We start from the raw sequence: 15412 nt of genomic DNA on the forward strand, positions 1-15412 counted from the left end.
ATTATCAACTTTCAATCCAATTTTCACAAGTCCCTTGATTCCCTAGTATTTCTGGGAGATTTTCTGTATCTTCCTCCATGAAGGGACAAACACAAAGTAATTGTTTAGTTTCTCCGCCATTTCCCTTTTGCCCATTATAAATTCTTCTGTCTCTGCCTGTAATGAGCCCACATTGTCCTAGTCTTTTCCTTTTTATAAACCTGAAGAAGTTTTTACAGCCCACCTTTATGTTTCTTGCTAGTTTGCATTCATATTCTCTTTCCCTTTCTTTATCAGTTTCTTGGTCCTCCTTTGCTGAATTCTAAACTGATCCCAATCCTCAGGCTCACCACTTTTTCTGGCAATCTTATAGGCCAATTCCTTTGGCCTAATGTAATCTTTAACTTCTTTCGCTAGCAATGGTTGATTCACCTTTCCTGTTGGGTTTTTGTGTTTTAGAGGAAGGTATATTTGTTGTACACCATGTAATACTTCTTTAAATACTAGCCATTGCCTGTCTACTGGCAAAGTGTTTATTTCCCCAATTTGCCTTTCATACATTCATAATTTCCTTTGTTCAGATTTAAGACCCTAGTTTCAGAATGAGCTCTAACACTTTCAAACTTAATGTAAAATTCTCTCATATAATGGTCACTGTTTCCCAAAGGCTCCTTTACAGCAAGGTTATTAGTTAGACCTTTCTCATGACATAGTACCAAATCTAAAGTAGCCCAATTCCTATTTGGTTATTTAATGTGCTACTCCAGAAACCCGTCTTATACACACTCCAGGAATTCATCCTCCACAGCATTAGTGGTAATTAGGTTTACCCGGTCTATATGTAAATTGAAGTCACCCATTATTACTGTATTACCCATGTTACATGCAGCTTTAATTTTCTGATTTATACTAAGCCTAACATTACCACTATAGTTTGGTGGCCTATAAACAACTTCCACCAACGTTTGCTGCCCCTTTTTGTTTCTTAGCTCTACCCAAAGTGACTATACATTTTGATCCTTTGATCTAAGACCCTTATTAAGAGTGGTACTCCACTTCCCTTTCCTTTTTGCCTGTCCTTCTTAAATGACAAATATCCTTGAACATTCAGTTCCCAGTCTTGGTTACCCTGCAACCACATCTCCGTAATGGCAATTAAATCATACCCATTTCCCTCTATTTGTGCTTTCAAATCATCCACCTTGTTGTGAATGCCATGTGCATTCAGATAGAGTGTCCCTAACTTTGTCTTTTTAACATTATTTCATATTCTGATCCTATCTGATACTTGCCTTCACTTCATCTGCCTTCTAATTTTGCTTACTACTTTTCTACTTCCTGTTACCAGTTTTGCTTCCCTCCAGCCTGAGCTCCCTCTCAGATTCCCACCCTGCTGCCAATGTAGTTTAAACTCTCCCCAACAGTAGTATCAAATCTCCCTACGAGGATGTAATTCCCAGTCCTGCTAAGGTGGAACCCATCTGTCTTGTACAGGTCCCACCTTCCCCAGAACTGGTCCCAATGCCTCAGAAATTTGATGCTCTCCCTCCTCCACCAATTCTCCAGCCATGTATTCAATCACTCGGTCCTCCAATTCCTATGCTCACTAGCGCGTGGGACTGGGAATAACCCTGAGATTACAGCTTTTGAGGTTCTGCTTTTTAATTTCTTCCCTAACTCCAAAGATCTGCTTTCAGGACCTCAACCCTCTGCCTACCTATGTCATTAGTACCAATATGGACCACAACCTCTGGTTGTTCACTCTCCCCCAGAAGAATGTCCTGCAGTCACTCTGTGACATCCCTGACCCTAGAATCAGGAAAGCAAGCACTGGGGCGATATGTGAAGGGAACTTGATGTGAGTTAAGACACGGACAGCTGAGTTTTGTATGACCCTAAGCTTATGTAGAGTAGAATGTGGGAGACCAGCAAGGAGTGCACTGGAATATTCAAGTGTAAAGGTAATGAAGGAATGGATGAGGGCTTCAGCAGCAGATGAGCTGAGACAGGGTGATGTTGAGCATTGCTGCAGAGGTGGAAATAGGTGGACTTAGTGAAGCTGCGGACATGTGGTTAGAAGCTCATCTCAGGGTCAAATGTACCACCAAGATTGCAAACCATCTGGTTTAGTCTCAGACTGTTGCCAGGGAGAGGGATGGAGTTGGTAGTTAGGGAACAGTGTTTAGGGCAGACATCAAAGACCATGGCTTCAGTCTTCCCAATATTTAATTGGGGGAAATTTCTGTTCATCCAGTACTGCATGTTGGATAAATAGTCTGACAATTTAGCAACAGTGAAGGAGTTGAGAGAGATGGCGGTGAGATAGATTTGGCTGTCATCAGTGTACATTTGAAAACTCTCAAATTATGTTGCCGAGGGGTAACATGCAGACAAGAAATAGGAGGGGGGGTGCCAAGGATCGATCCTTGAGAGAGACCAGAGATAGCGGTGCAGGGCAGGAGGAGAAGCCATTGTAAGTGAATCACTGACTCCAATCAGATAAATAAGAATGAAACCAGGTGAGAGTAGTCCATACCAGCTGGACAACTGTGGAGAGGGTTTGGAGGAGAATGGTGTGGTCACTGGGTCAAAGACTACAAACAGAAGAATGTTGAGAGAAAGTTTACCTTTGTCACACTCACATAGGATATTTGATAAGAGCTGTTTTGGTACTGCGGTCAGGGCAGAAACCTGATTGGAGGGATTCAAACATGGCAAACATGCCAATAAATAGGTGGGCATGAATTCGGGAAGCAACAACACATTCAAGGACTTTGGAGAGGAGAGGGAGGTTCAAGATGGGGCAGCAGTTTGCAAGGACAGTGGGGTCACGGGTTGGTTTTTTTAAGGAAAGGGGTGATGGCAGCAGAATTAAAGGAGAGAGGGTCAGCACCCAATGGGAGAGAACCATTAACATTGACAGCTAACATAGGCACCCGAGGGGAAGTTGGTCAATAGTTTTGTGGGAATAGGGTTGATGGAATGGAGGTGGGTTTCATGGACAAGGTGAGCTCAGAGGGGGCATGAGAGGAGATAGGAGAGAAACTAGAGAAACGATGTGAGTTCAGGGCTAGGGTGGGGGGAGATATAGAAAAGGTTTGGCCAGGCTAGATCGATAAAGGGAGGGATGGAGCAGAGACAGCTGATTGGATGATCTTAATCTTAGTGACAAGGAAGTCCATGAGCTCCTCACACTTATTCTTAGAGGTGAGTTCGATGCTGAGGTTAACAATCAATTCAAAACTTCAGCTGACACAGTGTTTGCAGTAGAGAATATTCCATGCATTATAAGAAAGATGTTCAGTGTTATTAAAAATGCCTCAGCTTAGAAGTTTACTCAAAGTTCACCTGATAAAGAATGATTGAAATTAAAGTTTTTTTCCCATGTAATCTCTGTAACCTCCTCCAGCCCTACAACTCTTCAATTTCGGTCACCTCCACATCCCCAATTTTCATTGCTTTGCTCTTGGCGGCCATGGCTTCTGTTATTTAGGCCATAAGCTCTAGAATTACCTCCTGAAAGATCCTTGCTTTTCTACCTCTTTTGCTTCCTTTATACCCAAAATCTAAAGTTTAAAAAAAAACCTAAAAACTTAAAAATGTAGGGTGCCCATGTTAAGACCATTACTTTTTTTGATATATATAAATGACCTAGGCTTTGATATAAGGAACACAATTTCAAAGTTTGTGGATGACACAAAGTTTGCCAGCTTGCAGCAAATAGTAGCAGATTTCGGGAGGATCCAGACACCCAGACTAAAATGGGCATCATATGGGCAGATGCAATTTAATGTGGATAAGTGTGAAGTGATGCAACTTGGGAGAAACAAGATGGAGAGGCAATATAGATTTTGAGTGAGTTAAAAATCTCGCCCAACCTGTTTAGTCTTCCCTGACAGCTGTAATCTGAGTGTTGGTACCATCTTTATAAAATAATGTGAACAGAAATGCCACGTTGGGGGATGGATTACTCTCCAGCATGTTGTGTTGTCATGTACCGCTGATTGATTATAGAATTTATTCTGTGACCCTGTGCTCCCAAGCAAGAAATCATTGGCCGAGGGAGCCAGAAAGAGGGTCAACACCTTGATCATCCACCCACACTCCTTGTGGCATGGCTCTTTTACACATGCTCAATGAAGTAAGCTTGGGGGAGGACCCCCTTCCCCTAATTCCAGCTGCCCAACTGAAAATCTGAGGTACACATAAAGGCAGGAAACAGAAATAATCAACCACTTCAAAAGTACAATCAGCTCACGATCATATTTGGTACTGAACCCAACGCATTCCCAGAAACACCCTCTATCACTGCATCCATGGCACATCAACTTGAGAGGTTTTATACTTATCCACACAGAGGCCACAGGAGGCCCTTCATGCCGGTGCACGTACGTGGGCATTTTTTGACGCAGAATGCTCCATATGTATACTTGGCATTGGGATTGGGTTCCACCTGGAACGTTATAGTGTTGTAAAAGAATGGCAAGGGACACTGAATAACACAGGCTCCGCTGTCATTGAAATTGGTGCAGGCCTGCAAGGTAAAGAGAGTCACTGTTACAGGAAATAAATGCAACCATTTCAATCTATTCAGAAAGATGACAACTTGATGTTCTTGTTGTTTGTGATACCGAGTGCCATAATGAAGCAAAACCACAGACGCTACAGCCAGGAAAGAGGCCCTTCAGCCCATTTTGCCATGCTGCTGCCACGTCTCTGACCTAAGCTGTCCATTCTAATCCCACTCCTTGTCTTATACCCATAAACTCTGATTTTCTTCCTTTTCAAATTTCCCTATTAAATGATGATATAATCTTGGTGTTGCACCAGGAATATGACAGTGAGAACCTCCCCACTTGAGCTTGAACCACTTGAACCAGTTCCTAGTGAGTATCAGGACAAAACCACCCCTAATTCAGCTACTTGGCAATCTCACCCAGAGCCTCAAAGTGGCAAAATGTAACACATTGATGATTTGAGCAGGGTTTTGGAGGACGTGTTGGAGCAGAGTTTTTACTCTATATCTAACCCATGTAGTGTTCATGGGGCAGTGCAGAGCTTTATTCTGTAGCTAACCCATGCTGTACCTGTCCTGGGAAAGATTAATAACACACCAGGGAGGAAACTTTTATCTGTATGGGCTGAATTGCCTAATGTCTGTGCCATAAATCTTTCAATGTTTCTGTGATAATGCTGTACCTTTGCTGGGGGTGGCTGATGGGCAGAGCAGCAATATTCCCTACATTTTTTTTTTCTGAGGTCCTAATTAAGGGCTAACAGGATGTGTTAAACAAATAATAAAAACAATTTATGATTGAGTCATGAATTACCATCAGTTTGTTGCAAAAGAAAATTCACAAACATTATCCATTCCCCAGTAAGAGAAACCTAATTATAGTTTTACTATAACTCGGATCAGACAGTACAAAAAGAAGTTGAACTTTCCAGTTTTACAATACAAATGAAGGTTGGGTTAATATCTTCTAACAACCAAAGTATGCTTTACCCTTTATCAGTAATATTACTTATTATTACCTTGGTCTAGTGAACCAATGCATATGTTACCCATTATCATTAGTATTACTTTATTATCTTGTTCTAACTGGCCAAGTTACATGTTATCCTTTATCACTATTATTATCTTATTGCTACTGTGAACTAACTAACCAAGGTCTGTGTTACTCTTTATCAAGTACTGCTTTGTGCCAGAGGAAAACATTTTCTCTAACCTGAGGTACCTCTACCAGGGCACCAGGGCAGGACTTGTGAAAGTACATGATTGTGAATTATATACTGGACAACTGGTATTAAAAGTTAGCTTAAAGACAACTGTTGCTCCCTGAGGGAGTTATTGGACAGGCAAGTTCCTAGATTGCCACTGCCATTACGGCTGTGAGCAGGGAATCTGTACTACAGCAAATATTCTAATCACTAATTTTTTAGCGCTGCTCATAAAAAGTTCGATGGACTAAGGATTATAGATCTGGAATTTATTGCAATAGAAACAACTGAGATGAAAATGAGCCCTTCTCTATTTAATTATCACAGTAAAGGACAATGAGGCACTGCATCACCATGACGCTAGCCCTTTAAGGCAAAACTAACCCTGCAAGGCATATTTCCTTATCACAGATTATTTAACAATTCCTCATCTGGGAAACAAAATACAGTAAAGCTAGTGTCTGGACAGTTTTAGGAACCATTTAAAAGAATGCTTGTACTTTCTTAGTTGCTGACACACGGACCCATAGATGAGACAATGGACCAGTGATACTGTAATACACTTGAAATGGGTCAATGCTACTGCAATGAATGTGAAAAGTATCAATGTCATTGTAATGCACTTGGAATGGGTCAATGTCACTGTAATGAATTTGAATTGGGTCATTGTCACTGTAATGATCTTGAATTGGGTCAGTGCCACTATTGAATTTGAATTGGGTCAGTGTCACTGTAATGAATATGAATTGGGTCAGTGTTACTGTAATGAACTTGAATTGGGTCAGTATCATTGTAATTAATTTGAATTGGGTCAATGTCACTGTAATGAACTTGAATTGAGTCAATGTCACTGTAATGAACTTGGATTGGGTCAGTGTCATTGCAATGAACTTGAAATGGGTCAATGTTACAAAAATGAACTGGATTTAGGGCAGTGTCATTTAATGAATTTCAATTGGCTCAATGTCACTGTAATAAACCTGAATTGGGTCAATGTCACTCTAGTTAACTTGAATTGGGTCAGTGTAACTGTAATGAACTTCAAATGAGTCAGCGTCACTGCAATGAACAAGAATTGGGTCAGTGTCATTGTAATGAATTTTAATTGGTTAATGTCACTGTAATAAACTTGAATTGGGCGAATATCACTGTAATGAACTTGAATTGGGTCAGTGTCACTGTGAAGAATTTGAATTGGGTCAGTATCATTGTAATGAACCTGAATTGGGTCATTGTCACTGTAATGAACTTGAATTGGGCCAGTGTCGCTGAAAAGAATGTGAATTGGTTCAGTGTCACTGCAATGAACTTGAATTGGGTCCGTATCATTGTAATGAATTTGAATTGGGTCAATGTTACTGTAATCAACATGAATTGGGTCAGTGTCATTGCAATTAATTTTAATTGGCTCAATGTAACTGCAATAAACTTGAATTGGGTCAAAGTCACTGTAATGAACTTGAAATGGGTCAATGCGACAGTAATGAACTTGAATTGTGTCAGTGTCATTGTAATGAATTTTAATTGGCTTAATGTCACTGTAATAAACATGAATTGGGTCAATGTCACTGTAATGAGCTTGAATTGGGTCAGTGTAATTGTAATGAATTAGAATTGGGTCAATGTCAGTGTAATAAACTTAAATTGAGTCAATGTCACTGGAATGAACTTGAATTGATTCAATGTCACTGCAATCAACTTGAATTGGGTCAGTGTCATTGAAATGAACTTGAATTGGGTCAATGTCACTGTGGTGAACTTGAATTGGGTCAGTGTCACTGCAATGAACTTGAAGTGGGTCAGTGTTACTGTAATGAACTTGAATTGGGTCAGTGTCTTTGTAATGAACTTGACTTGGGTCAATGTCACTGTTATGAACTTCAATTGAGTCAGTGGCATTGTAATTAATTTTAATTGGCTCAATGGCACTGTAATGAATGTGAATTGGGTCAGTGTCACTGCAATGAACTTGAAGTGGGTCAATGTCACTGTAATTAACTTGAATTGGGTTAATGTCACCGCACTGAATCTGTATTGGGTCAGTGTCATTGTAATGAACTTGAAATGGATCAATGTCACTGCAATTAACTTAAACTGGGTCAGTGACATTGTAATGAATTTTAATCAGGTTCATGTCAAAGTAATGAACTTGAGTTGGGTCAGTGTCACTGTAATGAACTCGAATTGGGTCAATGCCATTGTACAGAATTTGAATAGGGTCAGTGTCACTAATGAATTTGAATTGGGTCAGTGTCACTAATGAATTTGAATTGGGTCAGTGTCACTGTACAGAATTTGAATAGGGTTAGTGTCACTGTAATGAATTTGAATTGGGTCAATGTCAGTGTAATGAACTTAAATTGAGTCAACGTCACTTTAATGAACTTGAATTGAGTCAATGTCACTGCAATAAACTTGAATTGGGTCAATGTCACTGTAATGAACTTGAAATGGGCCACTGTTACTGTAATAAACTTGAATTGGGTCAGTGTCATTGTAATGAACTTGACTTGGATCAATGTCACTGTAATGAATTTGAATTCACTCAATGTCACTGTGATGAACTTGTATTGGGTCAGTTTCACTGTAATGAACTTCAATTGAGTCAGTGGCATTGTAATTAATTTTAATTGGCTCAATGACATTGTAATGAATTTGAAGTGGGTCAGTGTTACTGTAAAGAACTTGAATTGGGTCAGTGTCATTGTGATGAATTTGAATTGGGTCAATGTCACTGTAATTAACTTGAATTGGGTCAATGTCATCATTCTGAACCTGTATTGGGTCAGTGCCATTATAATGAACTTGAAATGAATCAATGTTACTGCAATGAACTCGAACTGGGTCAGTGACATTGTAATGAATTTTAATCGGGTTCATGTCAATATAATGAACTTGAATTGGGTCAGCGTCATTGTAATGAATTTGAATTGGGTCAGTGTCACTGTAATGAACTTAAGATGAGTCAATGTCATGGCAATAAACATGAATTGGGTCAATGTCACTGTAATAAACTTGAATTGGGTCAGTATCATTGTAATGAACTTGACTTGGGTCAATGTCACTGTAATGAATTTTAATTCACTCAATGTCACTGTACTGAACTTGTATTGGGTCAGTGTCACTGTAATGAACTTCAATTGAGTCAGTGGCATTGTAATTAATTTTAATTGGCTCAATGGCACTGTAATGAATTTGAATTGGGTTAGTGTCACTGCAATAAACTTGAAGTGGGTCAATGTCACTGTAATTAACTTGAATTGGGTCAATGTCACTGTACTGAACCTGTATTGGGTCAGTGTCATTGTAAAGAACTTGAAATGGATCAATGTTACTGCAATTAACTTAAACTGGGTAGGTGACATTGTAATGAATTTTAATCAGGTTCATGTCAAAGTAATGAACTTGAGTTGGGTTGGTGTCACTGTAATGAACTTGAATTGGGTCAGTGTCACTGTAAAGAATTTGAATTGGGTCAGTGATACTATATTGACTTTGAATTGGGTCAATATCACTGTAATGAACTTGAATTGGGTCAGTCTTACTGTAATGAACTTGAATTGGGTCAGTGTCACTGTAATGAACTTGAATTGGGTCCGTGTCACTGTAATGAACTTGAATTGGATCAGTGTCACTGCAATGAACTTGAATTGAGTCAATGTCACTGCAATGAGCTTGAATTAAGTCAGTGTTATTGTAATGAATTTGAATTAGGTCAGTGTCACTGCAATGAACTTGAATTGGCTCAATGCCACTGTAAGGAGCTTAAATTGAGTCAATGTCACTGCAATGAACTTGAATTGGGTCAATGTTGCTGGAATGAACTTGAATTGGGTCAGTGTCAGATATTAGTTCTGACGATGTGGAGTCTGTAATAGGTAGAGCTGAGACACTAAGGGGCAAAAACCATTAGTGGGGGCTGTACATACACCCCCAAACTGTAGTGGTGATGTTGGGAATGGCATTAAACAGGAAATTAGGGACGCATGCAATAAAGGAACATCTGTAATTATGTGTGACTTTAATCTGCATATAGTTTGGGCAAACCTAATTAGTGACAATATCGTAGAGGTATAATTCCTGGAATGTGTACAGGATGTTTTTCTGGACCAATACATTGAGGGACCAATTAGAGAACAGGCCATCCTAGATTGTGTAATGAGAAAGAAATAATTGGCCATCTAATTGTGCGAGGTTCCTTGGGGATGAGTGACCATAATATGATAGAATTCTTCATCAAGATGAAGAGCGACATAGTTGATTCTGAGACTGGGGTTCTGAATCTTAAGAAAGGAAACTACATTGGTATGAGGTGCAAGTTGGCTATGATGGATTGGGAATTGTTACTTAAAGGAATGACGGTGGATAGGCAATGGCAAACATTCAAAGAGCGCATGGGTGAACTGCAACAATTGTTTATTCCTGTCTGGTGCAAAGTAAAACAGGAAAGGTGGCCAAACCATGGCTTACAAGGGAAATTAGAGATAGTATTAGTTCCAAGGAAGAGGCATACAAATTGGCCAGAAAAAAAAACAAGACCTGAGGATTGGGAGCAATTTTGAATTCAGCAAAGGAGGACCAAGGGATTGATTAAGAAAGGGAAAATAGAATACGAGAGTAAGCTTGTGGGGAATATAAAAACTGACTGTAAAAGTTTCTTTAGGTATTTGAAGAGAAAAGGATTGGTGAAGACAAATATAGGTCCCTTACAGTCAGAAACAGGTGAATTTATAATGGGGAACAAATCAATGGCTGATCAACTAAATACATACTTTGGTTCTGTCTTCACAAAGGATGACACAAATAACATACCAGAAATGATGGGGAACACAGGGTTTAGTGAGAGGGAAGAACTGAAAGAAATCAGTATTAGTAGGGAAATGGTGTTGGGGAAATTGATGGGATTGAAGGCCGATAAATCCCCAGGGCCTGATAATCTACATCCCAGAGTACTTAAGGAAGTGGCCCTAGAAATAATGAATAGTGGTGGTCATCTTCTGAGATTCTATATACTTTGCAACAGTTCCTACAGATTGGAGGGTAACTAATGTAACCCCACTATTTAAAAGGGGAGGTAGAGAGAAAACAGGGAATTATAGACCAGTCAGCCTGACGTCGGTAGTGGGGAAAATTCTAGAGTCCATTATGAAAGATTTTAATAGCTGAGCATGTGGAAAACAGTGGCAGAATCGGACAGAGTCAGCGTGGATTTATGAAAGGGAAATCATGCTTGACAAATCTACTGGAATTTTTCGAGGATGTAACTAGTAGAGTTGATGAGGGGGAGCCAGTGGATGTGGTTTATTTGGACTTTCAGAAGGCTTTCGACAAAGTCCCACATCAGAGATTGGCATGTAAAATTAAAGCGCATGGGATTGGGGATGGTATATTGAGATGGATAGAAAACTGGTTGGCAGTCAGGAAACAAAGAGTAGGAATAAATGGGTCTTTTTCCGAATGGCAGGCAGTGATTAGTGGGTTACTGCAGGGATCAGTGCTGGGTCCCCAGCTATTCACAATATATATTAATGATTTAGATGAGGGAATTAAATGTAACATCTCCAAATTTGCAGATGACACAAAGCTGGGTGGGAGGGTGAGGTGTGGGGAGGGTGCAGAGATACTTCAGTGTAATTTGGACAAGCTGAGTGAGCGGGCAAATGCATGGCAGATGCAGTATAATGTGGATAATGTGAGATTATCCATTTTGGTAGCAAAAACAGGAAAGCAGATTATTATCTGAATGGCTATAAATTGAGAGAGGGGAATGTGCAACGAGACCTGGGTGTCCTCGTACACCAGTCACTGAAGGTAAGCATGCAGGTGCAGCAGGTGGTAAAGAAGGCAAATGGTATGTTGGCCTTCATAGCCAGAGGATTTGAGTACAGGAACAGGGATGTCTTGCTGCAATTGTACAGGGCCTTGGTGAGACCAGATCTGGAATATTGTGTGCAGTTTTGGTCTCCTTATCTGGGGAAGGATGTACTTACTATAGAGGGAGTGCAGCGAAGGTTTACCAGACTGATTCCTGGGATGGCGGGACTGACATATGAGGAGAGATTGAGTCGGTTAGGGTTATATTCGCTGGAGTTCAGAAGAATGAGGGGGGGTCTCATAGAATCCTATAAAATCCTAACAGGACTAGACAGGGTAGATGCAGGAAGGATGTTCCCACCAATTGTAGTGAAATTGGATTGGCTCAGTGTCACTGCAATGAATTTGAAATAGGTCAATGTTATGGTGATGAACTGAAATTGGGTCAGTGTCATTGTAATGAATTTTAATTGGCTCAATCTCGCTGTAATAAACCTGAATTGGGTCAATGTCACTGTAATGAACTTGAATTGGGTCAGAGAAAAAAACAAAAAAACTGCGGATGCTGGAAATCCAAAACAAAAACAGAATTACCTGGAAAAACTCAGCAGGTCTGGCAGCATCGGCGGAGAAGAAAAGTCAACTCTTTTCTTCTCCGCCGATGCTGCCAGACCTGCTGAGTTTTTCCAGGTAATTCTGTTTTTGTTTTGAATTGGGTCAGTGTCACTGCAATGAACTTGAATTGGTCAGTGTCATTGAAATGAATTTGAATTTGGTCAATGTTACAGTAATGAACTAGAATAAGGTCAGTGTCATTGTAATGAATTTGAATTGGCTTAATAACACTGTAATAAACTTGAATTGTTTCAATGTCACTGTAACGAACTTGAATTGGGTCAATGTCACTGTAATTAACTTGAAATAGGTCAATGTCACAGTACTGAAGATGTTTTGGGTCAGTGTCATTGGAAGGAATAAGAATTGTGTCAATGTCACTGTAATTAACTTGAATTGGGTCAATGTCATCATTGTAATGAACTTGAATTGGCTCAGTGTCACTGTAATGAACTTGAATTGAGTCAAAGTAACTGTAATGAATTTAAATTGGGTCAGTGTCACTCTAATGAACTTGAATTGAGTCAAAGTAACTGTAATGAATTTAAATTGGGTCAGTGTCACTCTAATGAACTTGAATTGGGTCAATGTCACTGCAATGCACTTGAAATGGGTCACTGTTACTGTAATGAACTTGAATTGGGTCAGTGCCACTCTCATGAACTTGAATTAGGTCAATGTCATTATAATGAACTTGAATTGGGTCAGTATCACTGTAATGAACTTGAATTGGGTCAGTGTCATTGTAATGAACTTGAATTGGGTCAGTGTCACTATATTGAACTTGAAATGGGTCAATGTTACTGTAAAGACCTTGAAATGGGTTAATGATGCTGTCATAAACTTGAAGTTGGTCAATGTTACTTGCGGTCACATACAAAGCAATCGGTGTCCTTTGGCCCCGAACAGCCCCCCGCACATTCCCGATGGCAGCAGTCGCTAACAAATGGGCTGAAGCATCGCTCGTCACACTGCTGTGCACACACCGTCTTCGTAACTGCAAGGGAAGCAGCGCATGTAACTCCAAAGTGCAGCATTCTTTGTCATCCTTCTCTTCCAAGGGAAGAACTGTCCAACAATTCGATACCCATTTAAGCTATTAAATTATAGGCACACTTTGCACAAGCAAATTACCGAGGGAATGATTCCACCAGAAAGTTCTTCAGGCTCCGGCATGTCTTGTTGAGAGATAAATGTTTACCTCGCCTAGTCACTATATACCCTGCAGATTGGTAAAATTGTTTCTCTTCAAACTCTATCATGAATGAGTTTAACATCAAGACTGAACCATTACTGAAAGCAATGATGGAGCTTCCAGGAGAGTGACTCCTGCTCCTGTAACATGTCTAAACATATTCATCAACAGCTGCATGCCTTCAGACAAACCTTGATTTTTTTTTGCACACAAATCCATAGCACAAGCATAACATTTGTTTACCTCTAAATAAAGCAGCATCTTGGAAACAATTCAAGATTCAGAGAAATAAACTGGAGAAATAAACATTCTTACTAAAGAGGAGCTTGTGTACAGAGGATGTGACAGAGAAAATTGAAGAATCTCTCAAATGCAGTTTAGCAGTAACTAAGTTACGCCATGCACCTACAAACTGGGGATGGTTACAATATTTAGCCAGTGAATATGCCAGTCTAATCAGAGATCTGTGTACACTTCTGCACTGATGCAAAGTCCAATTGTATAAGTACAGTGGCAAACAATATTTAATATACCAGGGCCTAGTATACTATCATATCAAAACATCCTAACAGGATAAGACAACTGACTGAGCGCTACTGATTGACAGTTTGATATAATGGAAGAAGCAGTTAGTTCAAGTTCACTTACAGTAAATGGCCAGCTCGCCTAGAAATTGCTGTGCTTCATATTGATTCAGGGACTCGCTAATCTAGCGAAGTGCAGAATCTTCTACTTCTCCGAATTGTGAACCTGACCTGGGACTTGACTGTATACTTTGCAGAAAAGCACTGTAATCCTGAGACTAATTGTTCACAGCTGCTGAGATGGAGTTGAGGCTTCTAAGAGCATAATTAAGAGCATCACTATGCGGGTGCAGGCAGAGATTAGGCACTTTAGGGCTATCAGTTAGCAATGATCCATACACTGTATTCTTCTTCCCTTTTGTGCCATCAGTAATGGAGGATTAATACTCCAATTTTCATTATAAGCGGACAGTATTTTCACAATTACAGACATCTTCTTCCACTCGCTTATTATACTAAGTGAACTGAAATATTGGCATTTTTCATTCTGTAAATTGAGCTTCACTCTATTGAGTTTTTACAAAAATTGTGTCCAACATACTTGTGTGCATGAGTTTGCGTGTGTGTGCATGTGTGAAAGTGTTGTTTATCTGCTGCTGCTAGACAACTGTTTGAGAGCCAGTCATTGCTTTAGCAATTTCTTCTTTTGATGATTCACCAGAGGACATGAAACCCCTGACGCAAGCCCATTTGTAACCAAGAGGTTCAGTGGTGGAAAGATGCAAGTTCAAATGTTGAGGATATGACATAGTAACTGAGAGTGGAGTCCACTGTGATAACTTTCTGAATGTTGTCAGTAATTTTACTTTTAGATTTTTTTAAAAAAAACTTTACCAAAACTGCCTGATTATACTTTCAAATGATTACTAATGTGAACATCCATGTATTTGGACGTAGGCATATGTGTATGAATGTACATATGTTTGTATGCATGTGTGTGCATGCATGGGCAAGTGCATGTATATGCATATATATGCACCAATACACTTATACATGCACACATCTATCTGGATGTATGTAGGTGTACTTCGATGTGGTCATGTATGTATGTATGTATATATATATATACTATGCATCTATTTATGTATATAAATATATAACATAAGAAATAGGAGTATGAATAGACTATCCAACCCCACGAACCTGTTCTGCCATTCAACATGATCATGGCTGACCTTCTGCCTCAATCCACTTTCCTGCCAGCTCCCCATATCCCACTCGTTGAGAGTCAAAAATCTATCTTGCCTTGAATATATTCAATAATGGAGCGTCCATAACCCTCTGGGGTAGATAATTCCAAAGATTCGCAACTCTCCGGGTGAAGAAATATCTCCTCATCTCAGTCCTACATGATCGGCCCCTTATTCCGAAACTGTGCTCCTGGTGTTCTAGATTTTCCCATCAGGGGAAACAACCACAGTATCTATCCTGTCAAGTTCTCTCAGAGTCTTCCAATGAAATCAACTCTCATTCTTCTAAACTCCAGAGAGTATAGCCTCAATTT

The 15412-nt window shown here is 39.8% G+C and overlaps 1 protein-coding gene across 1 annotated transcript in view; it reads right to left on the reverse strand.

Moving 5' to 3' along the window:
* Positions 1-15412, reverse strand: part of LOC121285134 (receptor tyrosine-protein kinase erbB-4-like) — a 1067779-nt gene that overhangs the window by 396662 nt on the left and 655705 nt on the right. Inside the window, exons 6-7 of the mRNA XM_041201314.1 lie at positions 13008-13126; positions 4372-4513 (exon numbers count right to left, since the gene is read on the reverse strand). Of these exons, the coding sequence (XP_041057248.1) occupies positions 4372-4513; positions 13008-13126 (261 nt within the window). The remainder of the gene's footprint in view (positions 1-4371; positions 4514-13007; positions 13127-15412) is intronic.

Source organism: Carcharodon carcharias, chromosome 12 (assembly GCF_017639515.1).
Source record: "Carcharodon carcharias isolate sCarCar2 chromosome 12, sCarCar2.pri, whole genome shotgun sequence".
NCBI classification, from domain to species: domain Eukaryota; kingdom Metazoa; phylum Chordata; class Chondrichthyes; order Lamniformes; family Lamnidae; genus Carcharodon; species Carcharodon carcharias.